The sequence below is a fragment of the Fukomys damarensis genome, unplaced genomic scaffold (genome assembly GCF_012274545.1).
Source record: "Fukomys damarensis isolate Sample0158 unplaced genomic scaffold, DMR_v1.0_HiC HiC_scaffold_37, whole genome shotgun sequence".
Classification (NCBI taxonomy): Eukaryota; Metazoa; Chordata; class Mammalia; order Rodentia; family Bathyergidae; genus Fukomys; species Fukomys damarensis.
Window position 1 is genome coordinate 34282246 of NW_022900949.1, and position 19291 is coordinate 34301536.

Below are 19291 nucleotides of genomic sequence, written 5' to 3' on the forward strand. Positions count from 1 at the left end.
GAAAGAAAGAAAGAAAGAAAAGCAAGCATTTCAACTCTCCCAGACAAGCTACCTAATCGTCCATTAAGCTTTTTTAAAACCCTGAATTCAGAAAGTAAGCATATTGCCAAGCATGAGGGCAAGAATGGTTGCTGAAAGCTTCTCATGGACTCAACCATTTCCTGGTGATGAGGTAGGGACAGTGAAAGACTTCGGACTGTGAGCTCTCCACACCCTGAAGTGCCCTCTGCACAAACTGAAACTCTGCCTCTCTCGGCACTTTAATATTCCTAGAAGGAATGTATTGCCTGGAGTTATGTGAGACTCTTTAACAACTTGTTTGGCCTGACAGATGTTTAGAATATTAGTAACACACACTTCTAGCTTTGTCTGGTGGAGTCATGTGAGGGCGACCTTAGGGGCCAAATCCGGTCCCCGGATCCTTCCTCTCGGGCTCCTTCCCTACTCTCTAGCCCCTGACTCTCATAAAGTGGTTGGCATTTTTTTTCTTCATTGCTATTTGCCATGATATTTCTGCATTGGAAACAGTCAAACCCCGACTGCAATCTCTGAAACAAAGAGACAAAATTAACTGTTTCTTCTGAAATTCTGTATGTTGGATATTTTGTTAGTGTAACTAAATAAACAAAAACCAAATACAATTCAGTTAGGTGTGTCTTAAATAAACTTCCAAATGCATTGATTCATTCTTTAAAAAGTTGTGTAAATGAGTTTTTCCTCTATGACCTCTCTTCACAGGTTTATTCTCTTTATGCGTACATATTTCAGTCTGATGCCCCCAACTCTTCATATATCAAAACCGTTTGTTTCCTCTACAATTCATTTTGCTCCATGCTGGCAGAAGTAGGTCCATGCAAAAAAGCATCAGGCCATGAATACACGTTTAAAACAAATGCACTGTTACAGATACCTGTAAAGTATTTTGCAAGCTGGGAGAGGCCTCTTGAAATCATATTCTGCGGATTTACAAACACAGGAAGGATGCTGAAACCCTTATACACTTGCATATTCAGGATGCTGCTGTTTAGAGATGATTGACTTTACTACTAGAGGTATTCTGTTTAACTTTTATAGGAAAAAATAAAATCAGAAATTGGAAAATAAGAAACCCTTTACAAGTGGAAACAGGATGAAGAAATGCATGGAAAAGGGAAAAATGGGGATGAAAGAAGTAAAAAAGTGTTAGACGTGCTGCATACATGTGCCACTTTCTAACAACAAATGTAAACGTTATACACTGTAAACACGTAATAAACATTTTAACTTACTAAAGTTGTTTTGTTTGGGGGTTGTTAATCATGTCATCATCATGACTTGATGGGGGCACAGTATAAAATTTAGTAAACCAACTTCTGGGTGTCTCTGTGTGTCCCTCTAGAGAAAATAATTGATAAATGGGCCACTGATCTCGGTGAGAAACATCGGTGTCATCCAAGGGGACTGGGCATCGGAACGATCGCAACAACAAAAAAAAGCAGAAGAGAGAAGCTTCTGGATGCTTGAATTTTCTTAAACAGGTGTGATGCTTGATGAAGTCATCATTCAAGAACATCCGACTCCAGTGTTCAGTCTTTGGATACAGATGATTGTTAGTAGTTTCTTTCTTTCTTTAAGGAACATTTTTTGCAATGTTATTTTTGTTTTATTTTTTGGTACCGGGGATTGAACCCAGGTATTGTGCTTGCGAGGCAGGTGGCGGAACCACTGAGCTAAATCCTTGGCCCTTGTTAGTAGTTTCTTACGGGCTTCAGCACCTTCCACCTCGGGCTGCGGTGGCACCATCGGCTCTTCTTGTTCTTCAGCTACTAGCTTCATCTGAGCAGGCAGATGTTGCTTCTCCAGGTTTAAGCACTTAGGCACCCACTGTAGGAGAATTCAACCTCTGGTTAAACAAAGAAACCTAAAAGTTCCTTTATAACATGAGCTGAACAGGGAAGACTCTTATATGCAAGTGTATATGTACGTTCCACAGCAATACACTAACACAGCATTGAGAGAATGCAAGGAAGTTGGTGTTATGTGCATCGTAACCTCAACCCAGCTGAAGTGACTGCAGAGATTCCTTGAGGTACAAAGTGGACATATTTGATCAACTGAAAAATCTGAAATAAAATATATTGAATAGAGATACTGAATCTACTGAACATCATAGCTATGCCCTTGGCATATTTTCATGCTTAGCATGCTTATATTTACCTGCACTCAGCAAAAATAATCCAACATAGAGCCCATCTCATAATAAAATATAAAATACCACATATAATTTCTTAAATAGAGTACACCGAAGGGTACTTTTTTTACCTTGGATATTTGGTTGCTGACAGAGCATGATGGTTCACTGGTGCTGCTCAACAGAAAAAGTGAGTATTGCTGCTGTAAACAGGAATATGCATGTACCACTGAGATGTCTTTAACTCCTTGGGGAGGATACCCACAAGAGGAAGCACTACATTGAATGGAGTCACTACTTTTTTGAATACTTTGCACCCTGACTTCTGTAGTGGTTGACCTAGTTTACATTCCCACCAGTGATGTTGAATGGCTCCTTTTCCCCCTGCAACCTCATGGACACTTTTTTTTTTTTTTTTTTTTTTGAGTTCTGGTGATGTGTGTTCTTCCTGGAACAAGATGCTGTTGCAATCTGCATTTCTCTATTGGGTAAAAATGCTGAATGTCTTTTCAGGTATTTATTGGCCATTTCTACTTAGGTGGATAAGTGTGTATTCATTTCACTTGCATGGTTTTTTCCAAAGCATTTTTTTTCCTGTTCTATAGGTTATTTCTTTCCATATCTGTGCAGGTTTTTAATTGTATATAATCCTTTTTGTTTGTTGTCATCCCACTTTGTTTCCAACCAAAAACACTGTCAACAGCATTCAGAAAACTGATTTTTTAATGTGACTAGAGGAAGAACGCGGGATGCCTGTTATTCATGCTTCGTTATGTTTTACTCCCCGATGCAGGCATATATGACTGCCATACAAATATTACCATGCAAAGAATATTTCCTGAGCAACAAATCATAATTTGCAATACCAAGTTTTTTCATCCTGTCTTGTTTATATTCTTGACCTAAATTTTTCTTTCCTAAAATTTAAAATGCAGATATCAAGAGAACAGTTTCATAGTTTCTACTGATGCTGGGACGAAAATAATAGCATTTGGCTTAGACATTAAGAAAAGGACAAAACATGGATATGTAAGTTTGTATTAACATAATTTAGATACTGGGGATTAAACCTAGGAGTACTAAAGCCATGAGCCTCCACTGCAGACCTTTTACATATATTTTGAGACAGGTATCACTAGGTCGAATAGGACGGCCTCAATTTGTGTTTACCATCCACCTCTGCATGCTGAGTTGCTGGGATCACAAATATCCATCACCTGAGCTGTCAACGTTTGTTTCAAGGTTAAATAGCACTCAGGATAAAATGTCTTGTATTTTAAATATTCCATCTCTATTTGGATAGCAATACACACTACCTATCTCCCTGGTGAAGGTAAGAAGGAGAAGTGGGCTATAGGGAAGTTGGCACACGTAGTAGGGTGTAGAAACTGACGCTGTTCTCTGTCGTGTATGACATTCCATGAACTATATTGAATAGTTCAGATATAAAATAGACATAATTTTGGATGATATTACACATCTGGGGAATAATTTATGTGTCTATGGATATTTAATGCTTTGCTCACTTATGTATTTCAATGTTAAAATAACTATAAAAAACCCAGGTTAAAGGAGACCAAGTGAGACTCATGCACACACCTTTCATATGTGTTTGAAGACAACTGTCACACACCTCACTCATCAGATAGTGGTTCTTATGAACAATGAGAAATGGCATTCTATAAATTTATCTCAAAAATTAGTAAAACAGAATACAATGTGAACTACAAATTAGTAAATTTTCAGTTTTTAATCAACAGAATGATACCTCTCATGAGTTAGATTTTCCTTTATGCTATTAGTTCAGCTTATTAGGTAGAAAAAAATAATAATGTTTACTCAGGGGAATGGTATCACAGCAGCAGGGAATAGAATAAATCCAGTTGCCTTATTAAATTTAACAGCAAACATTCTCCCCCAAACAACTCCACAGATGATAACATTTCTTTCAAAAGTGTTACTGGTAAGTCATACCATCATGTATACTTTCTGGATACATTACTATAATTCATGATAGCCTTTTGAAGACTAGTTATGACCTACTGCTCTATGGCAATCAAACTCATAGCAGTATAGTTTATTTTTGGTACATATGGTAGAAAAAAAAAAATCCCAGCAAATTAAGTCATTCCAATATAAACATGAAAAATCTAGTGGTAAGAAATAAAAAATTTATGTAATTGCTAATACCTGCTTCAAAATGAAAGAAAAGTAGGCAAAATTATGTACATGATAAGCCAATCTTATGAACATATAAAAATCAAAATATTTGCAAATCTGCAAGTTGTATGAAAACAGTTGTGTCAAAAACACACGTAAAAAGGCTTTGTTTCCATTTTTTCCTTTTTCACATTTTTTCTTTTTCCTTATATCCTTCCCCTCCCCTTTCCTCTTCCCCTTTAGCCATTTTCTTCCTATTTCACACTATCAATTATACTATGAACCTTATTTACATTTTTAGTTTATCATACCAGAGAAACTATTCAGTATTTACTCAAATGTGTCCTATTTATTTCACTTAAGAGTATAACCTTAATGCGCATCTATTTAGCTATAAATGCCTCTAGTTTCTCATTCTTTATGGCTGAGTAGTACTCCACTTTTATAGAAAGGCCACATCTTATAAATAGGGGAGGATGAAGGGGGTGAAGGGTAAAGGTTTGGAGAAAAAATAAGAACCAAGACTTATCATGTAGAGGTACAAGATCCCAATGATAAATGTAACTGTACTGTTTGCTTTAAATGTACCAATAAACTTAACAGGAAAACAAACAAACAAAAACACATGTACAGCCGGGGATTTGGCTCAGTAGTTCCGCTGCCTGCCTTGCAAGTGCAAGGGCCCAAGTTCAATCCCCAGTACCAAAAACAAAAACACATGTACACAAGTCTCTGAAAATATATCTTAATATAAAATATAGCATCAAATTCAAAAACATCTTTTGATAAATAGAATGTGAAGTATATGAACCAAAAATTAAAACAAATGCAGTGGCAGAATCTCAACAGTTAACAATATTAAGTTTTTTAGTGGCCTATACTTCACAATTTTAAAGGCAAAATAAAAACTACATCAATACACACCATACTTAAAAGTAAAACGCATATTTCAACTCACCACATTTAATTGAATGACATTATGTATTAAACTCATGGACACTTATACAAAAACAACTATGTCGATGTAATATTTTTATATTAAATACTACAGATATATAATCCTGATATTTATAAGTGACGTACAGAAAAACTCACTGTGTACTTTAGGACATTTCCATCTGGAATTGTATTTTCTGGAAAATTTATGAAGAAATATTGACAGCAAACATTTTGTGTTAATTATCTCTACAGGTCTCCACTACATGAAAAATTGTGACACGATTTTCAAAATAGGTTTACATATATAGTTTCTCCCTAATGAGACTTCACGTTTTTGGCATGTGCTGAAAGTTTTCCCACCGTGCTAACATACATAGGATTTCTCCCTAGTGTGATTTCGTTCATGTACTTTACAATAATACTTTGTGCTAAAAGCTTTCCCACATTGCTTACATACATAGGGTTTCTCTCCAGTATGAGTTCTTTCATGCCTTTCACGATAAAAGTGTGTGCTGAAAGCTTTCCCACATTGCTTACATACATAGGGTTTCTCCCCAGTGTGAGTTCCTTCATGTATTTTACAGTAACCCTTTGAACTGAAAGCTTTTCCACATTGATTACATACATAGGGTTTTTCACCAGTGTGAGTTCTTTCATGTCTTTGACAAGCACCACGTGTGGTGAAACCTTTCCCACACTGCTTACATACATAGGGTTTCTCCCCACTGTGAATTTGTTCATGTCTTTGACAATGAATCTGTGTGCTAAAAGCTTTCCCACATTGCTTACAGACATAAGGTTTCTCCCCAGTGTGACGTCTTTCATGTGTTTGAAAAGCACAGCGGGTGTTGAAAGCTTTCCCACATTGCTTACATACATAGGGTTTCTCTCCAGTGTGATTTCTTTCATGCATGGTACATGTTCTACGCCTGCTGAAAGCTTTCCCACATTGTTTACATACATAGGGCTTCTCTCCACTGTGAATTCTTTCATGTATGTTGCAATAAGACTGTGCACTGAATGCTTTCCCACACTGCTTACATACATAGGGTTTCTCCCCCGTGTGAATTCTTTCATGTATTTCACAATATCCACGTGTTGTGAAAGCTTTCCCACACTGCTTACATACAAAGGGTCTGTCCCCTGTGTGAATTCTTTCATGTATTTCACAATATCCACGTGTGCTGAAAGCTTTCCCACAGTGCTTACACACATAGGGCTTCTCCCCAGTGTGTCTTCTTTCATGTGCTTTACAATAACTCTGTGTAGTAAAAGCTTTCCCACACTGATTACATACATAAGGTTTCTTCCCTATATGAATTCTTTCATGTATTTTACAGGTACTGCGTCTCATGAAGGCTTTCCCACATTGCTTACATACGTAGCACCTCTCCCTACTGTGATTTCTTTCATGGATCTGAACATCACTGGGTGTACTGGAGGCTTTCAATTTTTCCTTACACACAAAGGTCTTCTCTCTAAGGTGAGTTCTTTCACTAAGGTCAGAACAGGACTTTCCACACTGACCACATTCATAGGATTTCCCTCTAGCCTTTGCCCTTGCATGCTTCTGAAAGGACTGGAAATCACTGCAGGTTCTTCCAGGCTCATTACAATTACACAGCTCTTCAGATCCCAGATACTCACATGGCTTCAGGGCAGTGTGAGCTATGATGGGCCCATTGAGGAACAAAGGCCCAATCAGGGGCTTTCTGTAAGTAAGGCTCTCAGCTGGCTTTAAGCCAGCGAGTTTCATGACGACATCAGCATCTGGAGTCTGAAGGAGTATTTCCTTATATTGATTCCAGGATGTATTTCTGTAAGGAAAAGTAAAACAGTCATAATGAAATGGGTCTCCATATTAATGATTCACCAGAACAAGTTCTGTTTTCATGCCTGCTAAGCAATTCTGACAACAAATTAACTGAATACCCTGAGGACACCTTCAAAAAACGCCATTCCAAAAAGAGTGGTACGCATTTGGGAATTTTAAAGTTGGTATGTTTTTTGAAATACAGAAGTTTTAGTTTCATTTTCAGTAGTTGGTACAGATGTATATCACACGTTAATCATTTTTATACCTTTCCTTGCATAACTTTCCCCCTTCTCTTCTTACCCCATTTGTCTTTCCCATCTCCAAAAAGTCAGGCTGTCCATTTTCTATCATGTTATTTTATTGCCTAATTTATATTTTTGGTTTTCTCATCTAAGAGAAAACATGCGACATTTCACATTTTGTGCCTGACTTATTTCACTCAACATGATGGGATAAACTCACCCATTTCTTTTGCCAAATGACGTATCATTCATCTTTAGGGTTGATTAGATAGCACATTTTCTTTTTCTTTTCATTGCTGGGAATTAAGCACAGGACTTAGCGATGCATTACATCGCTAGCTTTTTTCTTTCTTATTTTGAAAGAGATGCAAATTGAGGATTAAATTATTCACACTGAGCTTCAACTTGCCATCCTGCTGAATCAGCTTCCCAGAGTGCTGGGGAGAACGCACTTTCGCACTAAGCCTACCGAAAGTTTTCCTTACCCATGCATCCAGTGGTGGCCATCTAGGTTGGTTCCAGGGCTTGGCTGTCATAAATTGGCCCTCTTTGAGTATGCATATGCATCTACTAGTATAATGTGATGATTTAAACAGGATATGATGATTTACACAGGACAGACATGCCTGGATCAAACACAACTTTTGGTTTTACTTTACTTTTTTTTTTTGGTACCAGGGATCCAACTCATTAACCGTGTGTTTGTGAGGCAGGCAGAGGTGGTTTTACTTTTTAAGACATCTGTGTATTGATGTTCATAGTAGCTGTGCTTAACGTTCCCACTAACAATGTGGGAAGGTGCCTTCAAGGAACTTTATTTTATATATATATATTTTTTTTTCTTTTCTTTTCTTTTCTTTTTTTTGGTACTGGGGATCGAACTCATGTCCTTGCACTTGCGAGGCAGGTGGCAGAACCATCTCCTAAGAACTTTAAAACATGAATGACTCAATTCTCTGGAGCATGGCTTGAAAACACTTATTATTACAACACTAGCATTCATTTGCACTTTGAATACTGTTTCGCGGATAGAGATTTTTAGATATTGAGTATCTCATATTCACATGTATCTGTAAATAGATATCCTGAAGATGGGTTCCTGTCAACACTAAACATTTATTCTTTTCACATACAGCTATATGCAATACTGAAATGCAATTTCATGATCATGAAAGAACAGCTTCTATACTTATACGTCTGGCAGTGTCACTTGTTGCACACGCTATCAGTACCAAGTTATTTTCCTACGTTGGAATATTTCCACATTCAATTGTCAGATTACATATACTGAAGCTGTCTAAATCTTTGAAGAATATTTGTGAGACCTCATACATCTGAAGATGGTCTCATTCTCTTGACTGTCATGCTTCTGCTCAAATACTGATTCTTCAGAAACATTCCTTTTCCTTGTGAAGGCAAATTACCTTAGATTTCTCCAGTAAGTTTTGTACTCCTCTTCAAGTTCCTGGTTATCATCCCAGGCTCTTTCTGAATTGTAGACATAGAAATATAAGAAGTCATTATGCTATTACAGAAAGATTAATAGATTCCAGTTACATTTATGGTATACTGTAACCAGGCCAGAGATATTCTTCAAAATGTTTTCACATTCTATTTAATGAAACTGCACTGATAAGCAACAAACAGTATTCTCTGATTCTGGAAACGAGAAAGAGATGTCATCCTTACCTATAGCAGCCATGTTCCTAAAGGTTTCCCCCATCACATCTCTGTAGAGCTTCTTTTGGGATGGATTTAGCAAAGCCCACTCCTCCAAGGTGAAGTTCACAACCACATCCTCAAAGATCACTGCTTCCTAAATGATCACACATATAAAGGAAAGGTTGAGGCTTACGGCCTGGGATATCTCAACTCCTCTCATAAAAATCTGAGTTAAGAGCCAGGTGTGGTGGTGCCTATCTGTAATCCCAGTGCTCAGGAAGCTGAGGCAGGAAGACCACCATGAGTTCAAGGCCAGTGTGGGCTACACAGTGAACTACAGAGTGAGACCCCGTCAGGCAAAAACAAAACAAAACATCTGAGTGTTGGGGACTAGACTACATAGCTCCGATCTCACAGTCTCCAAGGACTCAGATACAAGTCTTCAGGTCACTGTTATCTTACCTAGGAACGGAAGTATGTGGAAGGCTGCATGCCCCTTTGCTTTGGGTCAAATGCCAATAACCTGGCACTCCTGAGGCAAGACAATCTGCTGAGGGCAGTTGTCAATATACAGGCATTTGAATGTAGAGAAAATGTGGCTCCTCATTAACTTCATCCTGTTCCGTGAAACGTGTGCTACCCTTCCCCCTGTGCTTCTGACTGGCTAATAAAAGCAGGCCAATTGTGAAGTTCTATTTGAGTCTGTCCAATAGAGGCAGGTCTCATCCTGGTCCCCTTTATATCTTGAAAATTGTCTCTGTCTCTTCCTTTTTATTTGTTAAATAAGCTGAGGAGAGGCTGAATCTTTCAAATATTAACTCTATGTCTCAATCAATTCCATGTGTATGCACATTTCCTTCACATAGGAACTCCGATACTAGATTGCCACTCACTGCTAAAGCAACAGCAGAAGACGAGCACTGGTTCTTCTGCTTGGTCACTACAAGGGTATCTGTGCACTGTCTCTAAAGCAGAGCTCACAGAGGGAGCCCAGATCACCATCCACAAAACACTTGAGCAGATGTATACTTAACGAATGGTTTTGATAGAACATAGGTCTCTTTCCAAATCTTACTCTTCATGGTATTGAAGCCTTTCTTCTTTGATTGTACTTAGCCAGCATTTTGAAACTTGAATTTTGGTTTCACAGAAAAGAAAATAATTGAACATCAAATAAGGTTTATGAATGCTAATTGAAATGCGAATGGAAAAAGTTTTATTGCAACAAGTCTATGAACAGTGAAAACGGGGAAAGGCTGGCAAATTATCCTATGGCTGTGTTACCAAGTAGTCACCTTGCATCACCAAGTGGTCAAATTCTAGGGGTATACAGGGGCGTAATGAAGAGAAGAAGATGAATAAAACATATTACATGCGTTGAAAACCAATATGTCACAAAGTAATGAGGCACAAAAGAAAAATTTCTGCCAGGTGTGGCGGTACATGCCTGTAATCCCAGCACTTGGGAGGATTATGCAGGAGGATTGCCATGAGTTTGAGGCCAGCCTTGACTATACAATAAGTTCAAGATCAGGCTGAAATGAAAAGTGAGACCCTGCCTCAAACTCCCCCCAAAACTTCAAAACAAAACAAACAAAAAACGTCACTTAGACATAGCACCTTTGGTTTTTTAAAAAAATTATAGCTGTACTAAAAGTCTAACAACACTCAACACCTTCTAAACCAGAAAGTCAATAGCTTATATGAAAGACATTCACATTTCACCCTTCATGAAGTCTGTACCATTAGTAAAGAGAATGACAAGTGGATCTCAGGAGAAGGCAGTCCTCACTGGGTCCACAAATATATGGAATACTGACTCATGACAGAGCTGGTATTATGTGCCTCTGTAAGAAATCACAATACGTTTCAGTTATGTTCAAGGAGAATCAGGGATGTAGTTGAAAACCTGGATTGTATGCTCTTCTATTTTATGTATAATAGTTAAGTTCTATATTGAAATGAGAAAGATAAATCTGAGTGCCTTGAAAATTCATAATGAAATAACTTTTAGATGTATCTGAAGAAGACAATCATGGGGGCGGGGGATGTCGCTCAGTGGTTCTGCTGCCTGCCTTGCAAGCACAAGGACTCGAGTTTGATCCCTGGTACAAAAAAAAAAAAAAAAAAAAAAAAAAAAAAAAAAAAGACAATCATGGGATATAAACAAGACAAAAATAAGTAAAATTTACTTCAAAATATTTAAACACTAAATTACCATTAAGAAAATACATATTAATTTATATCTGTATGTCTGCATTTACACATGAAAAGACTTCATTCACACACTGGGCAGCAATAACCAAAGCAGCCCAGTTGCAAACAGGAGACCTACAGACCCCCCAGCAAGCAGCGGTCAAATTCTATATTGCCCATCAGGAGAACAGGTTCATGTGTCAGAGAATAAAGGCAAGAGATGTCAGATCTGATCAATGTCCACACATCTGGATTATGGTGCCAATGTTATGCCAACCTGGACAGAAATGGTTCTGTTGACATTGACGAAGACAGATTAAGTAGGAAGCTATCCAAAAAGATACAGTAGTCTAATATTGATTCAACAAAATCTGCAGAAGCTATATTGACTTGATATTCAATTTGTACCTCAAAATAATGATTACAGTGATCAGATAATGATATAAAAGGCAGTTCTCTAGAAAGAACACTTTTCAATACATATTACACCAAACAGACAAGAATGTCAAGAGAAATATCATTGAAGAGGCCAGGTGTGGTGGTGCATGCCTGTAATCCCAGCACTCAGGAGGCTGAGGCAGGAGGATCACTGAGTTCGAGACCAGCCTGGGCTCCATAGTGAGTTCCAGGTCAGTCTCAACTACCTAGTGAAATCTGTCTCCAGAAAAAAAAAGTATATTGGTTTACATCTGTATTGTTAGTTTTTCACTCCAGAGGTCTTATTTCTCATTAAAAAAAAACCCCAAAACCCAACTTCACTGATATAGAAAATACTTACATCAGTAATACATAAGGATATTACTGTAATTCCAAATTTTAACAAACTATGGAAATGTAAAGTATAAATTATTCATTTTTTCTCTCGATATTATTCGTGTACTAGGTATTAGATATATTTAGATTATTCAAAAAACAGAATGTTTCCAAACAGACAAGTTTTGTAAAACTTACCTTAGAACATATGACATATTCCTCCATTTATAAAGTATAAATATTGCCTTAATTTTAATAAAGAAAAGTTAGAAATTAGAAAGATTGAATAGCTTAACAAATCCCATTTTCTTTCTTTTCTCAGTGCAAGGCAGAGGAGAGGAATCCAAGACCTCAGTGTCCCTAAGCATGTGCTGCTCTACCACTGAACTGCATGCGGTTCATCCATGTGTTTTTGATGCAAAATTCCTTCTTAAATAATCTCTTGTTTTAAATACATCACAAAATGAATTTGGAAATATTTGGAATGAAGTGATAATATAATATTGTCAGAATTTGAAATAAAAATGTTCAGCGAATATAGAGGGTTTTAAGAAATATATTTAGGGCAAGGCGTGGTAGTGCATATCTCTAATGCCAGAACTTGAGAGAGTGAGGCAGGAGGATCTCCACGAGTTCGAGGCCAGCCTAGAATTCATATTGAGTTCAAAGCCAGCCCAAACAACGAGACCCTTTCCCAAGCAAAGAATTCATATGCATACATACATACGTAACAGCCAGAGCAGTTCATGAGAAAAACAGAACCACTAATTAACAAAACAGAAATCAATACATGGAAAAAGAAAAACACAGTAGGGAGTAACAACAAGGCAGGTATAATACCACAACTCACTATGAAAAATATGAGATATTTGCAAAGACCACTGATAGTTTCATTTCTGAGAAAGAGTCACTGTGTGTTCCATGTTGGTCCTCCAATGTTGATCTTGTTGATCAGCCTCTGGAATGCAGAGAAGGCATAGGCATACCACTGCACCTGGCTAATCGAGGATATTTTAAGAGAAAAAATGTAATGAAATTATCATTTAATGAACTTTAGATAGTAGATGTAAATTCTTAGTAATACGTAAAATTTCAAACATTGTATATGAATAAGAGGAACTGTGGAGAATCGGAGTTGACAAGCAACTCAAGGGGCAAACAAAAACAACTTCTCTTCATAAATTCATCTCCTATGGGATTACAGGTGCTTCCATAAAAGTTTAAATATAGATCAAGATGGATATGTATGTATACCAAATCCCCAGGATTAAAGTATTTGTTAGGTGTGTAAAATGTATACTAATACAGCCATTATCCAAAAAAAGATATGCTTAGCTAGATGAGGTCTCTCATGTCTCAAAAAAGGGGTGCAGGTGAGAGAGCCAGGGATGGTGGTGCACACCTGTAATCCTAGCATTGAGGAGGCTGAGGCAGGAGGATTGTCACAAGTTCAAGGCCAGCTGGGGCTACACAGTAAGTTCAAGGCCAGCCTGAATTACATAGTGAGTTGCTGTCTATAAATAAATATGAAATCTCTGCAGAAACTTCATCACATTAACGTGATCTTTACCTGAAACTAGGCAACATGTTCACCAAGAAAGGCTGTAACTCCTATGCAGGCAGATTTTCAAAGCCAGGATAAAATATTAAATAGTAAATTACAGGGGTTTATTAGAAAACAGCTTCTCATCTGGGCAGCAAGATAAGTAGTAGCATGGGTCCATAGCATGTGCGATGGACTGGGAGCAATACAAAGGAATACACATTCACAAACGCACACATACATGCTAGCACAGCCCTTATATCATAATTAAATAATATTTGTATATTTTATCTCAAATTATGATGACTCAACATCAGAAGTATAAATCAACAAGCTGGGCATGACTAATCCTAGTACTCAGGAGGCTGAGACAGGAGGATCCCTGTTCATTTAAGGGTAAAATAGGCTACGTGGTGACATAGTGAGTTCCAGGTCAGCCTGAACTACGTACTACATAGTGAGACTGTGTCTCAAAAAAGAAAAGAAAGAAGGAAACCTAAATCAACAAAGAAAAACCTCATGTGATTATTTGAGCCTTGGCATAAACATGTTTTCTAAATGACTTTCTATTAATTATTAATTAAGAGTCTCTCATAAAAAGCCAAAAAGGACTAACAATAAAACACATATATCACAAAACTAACATATGGGACTATAAATAAAGATGCTTTACACGAATTCTTTTAGTATCAGATATAAGTCAAGAATATTCAACATCTCCACTGTTCCGTCCTATTAGACCAAAACTCATGTCTCATGTTATAATGCAAGAAAGAGAAATAAGTGACATAAAGATTGAAATGGAAGAGGTAAAGTCATTATCCACAGATGATGAACGTATGTAGATGTAACATCTTAGAATAACAAGATCTATCTTGTTAGAGTCCACCTGTAACACAGTATGATCCTTCTCATAAATTTAATGCTCACTAAACATACAATAAAACCAAGTGATTCCTAATCAGAAATCATATTAGAAATCAGAAAACATAGTTTTGTCAAAATCAGCATACACCTAGTAACTACTGAGAAACGAATGGTCATTTTTTTCAGTTTGTTTTAAAGATGTTTTCGACTTAATAGAAGTTAGATTTCTCATTATTAGAATTGAAACTTTTAGGAATGTAATATGACATGGGAATATTATGAACACTTTAGGTAAGAAACTATGCCTTTAAAAAAATACACTTTAGGGGCAGGGATGTAGCTCAGTGGCACTGTGCCTGCCTGGCAAGCGCAAGGTCCTGAGTTCGATCGCCAATACAAAAACAAAACAAAACAACAAACAACAACAACAACAAAACCCCCCCAAAACCAACACTTTATTAGAAGTTTAAACTTCTATCAATGTTAGCATAAACTTCTAATGTCAGCCTTAAAAAAGGTTAATTTTTGAACCATTCTGCTACTTGTCTTAATCTTTCCCAATATTTTGTTTTATACATGAAAATCTTCATATATCACAGTAAAGGAAAGATTATCAACAATGAGAAATGTCATATACCTCCAAGCATTTATATATCCACCTTTATAAAACCTCATCAACAAATTCTTTAAAACATAGTCATAGAGGGCTGGGGATTTAGCTCAGTGGTTCCACTGCCTGCCTCCCAAGCGCAAGGTTCTGAGTTTGATTCCCCGGTACCAAAAAAAAAAAAAAAAAAAAAAAGGGAAAAGATAGTCATAGAGAAAAATACTACGTACAGATAAAATTCGATAGCCAGGCAAGGTGCACATGCCTATAATCCCAACAGTTAATTGGGCTGAGGCAGAACACAAGTTCTTACCCCGGCCTTGGTTACATAAAGAATTCAAGGTCACTTGGATTACTCAGGGAATTCCTGTCTCAAAAAACCAAAAAAGAAAAATACACTGGACAAGATGATCTACATATGTAGGGAATAATGTACAGACTTAGATTTGATGCTGTGATATGCTACAAATACTTTAAATTATATTCTTAATACAACTATATTTATCCTACCACTGCAGCAACTATGAATGTGACAAATATCTTTTACAATCCCTTCTGAAAAACAAAGGACACCACTCTATTTTAAAACTCTCAGATAAAAAGGTAAACAGAAAAAAAAATGTGAGGAAATGAAAAGATTTAAATAAAGTGTTTGTAAATGGGGAGGGGAGGAGGGGTGAAGGGAGGGCAGGGACAAGGGGAAAAAATGAGAACCAAGACCTGTCATGTAAAGGTACAAGATCCCAATAATGAATGCAACTGTACTGTTTACCTAAAATGTACCGATAAACTCAATTAAAAAAAAAGGTAAACAGAAGTTTCTCTTTCCATTCTTGGGACACACTGTAGTTATAGACATTTAAGTCTGAACATGAGACACCATGTGGACACACTAAATTTATTAGTACTATGAAGAAATACATCTGCTATATTTAAAGTAAGATTTTATATGACTGGCAGTACAAATCAAGAGGAACAGGTGATTGGTCACACATTTGTGGTGGTAAATTATATATTTTATAGGCCAAGTAAACCTGATTTTTCATCACAAACATATTCTACAGAGAAGCACTTTACAAGAGTTGAAGGAATGCATTCTATGTACTCTGGTTGAGTTACCAAGGGAAAATATCTTGATCGACCCACAGGCAGTTCAAAATATACTGTATTGAAAATGCACTGATTATACATCATCTAGCAACTATTGCTAAGCCTTGCTTCCTTACAACTGATAAACATACTTATATAAACTTGTATTTGAGAAAAATGTATGTAGCACATAGCTTATTTCATAATAAAATATTAAATATCCATATAATTTATTGAATGTGCCACACTGAAAATCACTGGATGCTTTCACTTGGTGTCTTGTTGCTGACAGAGCTGGGACTCAATGCTGATGCCCAGTATCTTGAGCAAGTAAGTACTGTAGCACAGACCACTAGTGTGCAAACAGTATAAAATTCCAAATCAAAGTAAATCTTCCACTGAGTACTTATCACTTTTATGCTTCAGTACTGGACTGAATTCAGGGCCTTGCACATGTTACACAAATTACGTTGGACTGGAGACGCAGCTCCGGTGATTTTCCTTTATGTTGACCTGGGTCTTGCTCTCTTATCCAAGTGACTGAGATGAAAGGCAGACAGTATCATGCCTCACTGAAATTTCACTTAACCAAGCACGGTAATCCAGGTAATAGTGGTGATTAAGAAACTCCCATCTTAGCTAGGCATGGTGGCACATACCTGTCATCTCAGCACTCCAGGAGGGTGAAACGAGAGCAAAAGTTTGCTGCAGCCTAGGCAACAGGCTTTCAAAATTTCAAAAGTATTAAAAGGTGTGGAGGGCTGGGGATTTAGCTCAGTGATTCCACCACCTGCCTTGCAAGTATTGAATAAACAAACAAACAAACAAACAAACAAATAAATGGTGTGGAGAATGTAGTTCAAAGGAACTCAAGTTCAGTACCTGAAGTTCAACTTTCTGAACAATAAAAACATCAACCACACCTAAAATCTGTTGTATCCTGGGCAAATCCCTTTCCATCACACTTAGATGATGCTATCTAGCAATTTCTAAACCAGACAAGCTCAGACCATCTCCTAACTTCCATTTTTTCCCTCAAAAACAATGAAGGAGAGGCGTACTGGCACACACCTCTAGTCTCAGTACTCATGAGGCTGAGTCAGGAGGATTGGCAAAGGTTGAAGCCAATTTCCAGCAACACAGTAAGTTTAAGGCCAGCCTGAACTACATAGAGGCACCCTGTCTTGGGGAAAAAAAAAAAAAAAAAAAAAAAGATAAAAAAAAATTAGGTTACCTAATCAGTAGCAACAGAAGGCATATTTGTCTAAATTTTACTAAGTGCTCTTTCTTAATGCCTGATGTTTGACCTACTCTCAGACTGAGCAAGCGCACAATTTCTTTATTGCCATATTAGAAAAAAATCTTACCTCAGGGGAAGACCCTCTCTGACGTAGGCGTGGATTTTACCAGTATCTCCATCCCCTCCTCTCCCACTTGCTTCTATTTGTTGGTAATCACTCACACGGCTGCACACCTCACATTTCAGGCTTTGCTCCTAGTACAATATTTCTTTAATATAAAGTTCACCTCAATCAGCATTTCAATTCTTAAAAAAGCCTACAATCCAAGGACTGTAGCAATTTGAGATGCTACCCCTCACCTTTTCCACTCCTACCAAGTCACATGTTCCGAGTAGTGTAACGATCGCACACTGTGTACGTAACAGACAGCTGCTTCTGGAAGTAGTTCTTTGCAGCAACATTTTCTCATACGGTCGCTAATACATTAAGATCCTCTCAATTTTTCTCAGTATTCTAAACTCTATGGGAGGCCTCCCTTAAATAGTCTCTGTTAGTAGAGGTGCTACCTAAATCATTAAGATGATAATTGCTTTTGCATTGCTGGGTATGTAACATAGAGTTCACTGTATGCTTAGCAAGAACTCTAACACTGACTCACACCGCCAGCAATGTTAAACTTTTTCTTTTTTTTTTTTTTTGTCTTGTTTGATTCAAGGTCTCACTATGCAGTTCGGGCTGGTATTAACCTCACTAGGTAGTCCAGGCTGGACTCCAAATCGCAGTGAAATTTCTGCCTCCGCCTCCCGAGTTCTGGGACAACAGGTGTGCACCAACTACCTGGCGATCCTTACTTTCAGTTCTCATGCCATTAATCATCACTTATTCTGAGTTTGACCATGTGGGCCCATATTGGAATTTAGCGATTTACTTTCATTACAGAGCATCATTGGCCTAAGAAACTAAGACTCTGTATCCCAGGCATTTATAAAATTGAGATCTCTCAGGTCTGCTGGTGGGACGAATGAGACCAGGGGTCCCGCTCCCCACAGCTCCCCACCGGAATCAGGGTCTCCCCACAATTCTCCCTGTCGGCGCACAGGTGGAGATGGAGCTGTCGGCTGCGGCTGCCCGAACCTGCACTCTAGGCTGGCCGGGTGGCTGTGGAGAGAGAGGGTGCTGGGTACACAAAATAGATCCGCCTGAGGCAGGGCGGCAGGGACAGAGCGCACACCGGTACCGCACCGAGACCAAGAGGAGCTCTGATTCCTGTGTAAGCGGGGAGGCGCCGGTCCGCCATTGCTGTTCTGACCGTTTCCACCCAGACCTCACCCCGTCCCGTCCCACCCCAATCAGGACATCCGTCCCACAGCGTCACCATTGTGTGTCTGGAGGGTCTCCCCGGGTGCGTCCCACGCAGCCTGCAGCCAGCAGAAATCCTAAAACACAGTGGTCTACTCAGCTGGGGCAGCAGTCAGCAATGCGGTCTGGTTCAGGGCTTGGGAGGTAGCAAACTGAACCCTCCTCCCCGGGCCCCTGATTGGACAGTTCATACAGCCCGCCCCCTCAACACTGATTGGCTCCTGCTCCGCTGCTCACCCTCTGAACTGAGAGTGACGACAGAAGTCAATCCTTAGCAGTGTGGGTGCAGCTGGAATGGGAGATAGTAATCCAGACACTTCTTGTCCAGTTTGTCTTCCGGGATGCTGACCTGTCTTAGTCTGCATTTAAGGAGAGTTTACTTCTGACTGTAGAACTGCTTCTGTCGTTGTTGTTGCTGTTGTTTTTAAAAGAGGGTCTTGCTATGTAATTTATTCTGTTCTTGAACTCACTACGTAGCACAAACTGGTCTTAAGCTCTCTGGGGCTCCTGCTGTATCGGCCTCCCTAGTGCTCAGGTATGCACCATCATGCCTTCTTACTGGACTCAGTGGGCTCTTCCTGTGTGTTGCTCTTCCAAATGGGGTCACCGGTCTGCTAAGCCGGTTGCAGAGTTAATTCTCTACGGAG

General features: G+C 38.4%; 1 protein-coding gene across 1 annotated transcript in view; it reads right to left on the reverse strand.

The window, feature by feature from the left end:
- The window catches only part of LOC104857636 (zinc finger protein 420), a 55559-nt gene extending 36765 nt beyond the window's left edge, over positions 1 to 18794 (reverse strand). The window contains exons 1-4 of the mRNA XM_033759286.1: positions 18661 to 18794; positions 9017 to 9143; positions 8752 to 8815; positions 5692 to 7086 (exon numbers count right to left, since the gene is read on the reverse strand). Coding sequence (XP_033615177.1) covers positions 5692 to 7086; positions 8752 to 8815; positions 9017 to 9143; positions 18661 to 18663 — 1589 coding nt within the window. The 5' untranslated portion in view covers positions 18664 to 18794. The remainder of the gene's footprint in view (positions 1 to 5691; positions 7087 to 8751; positions 8816 to 9016; positions 9144 to 18660) is intronic.
- Positions 18795 to 19291: the final 497 nt, after the last annotated feature.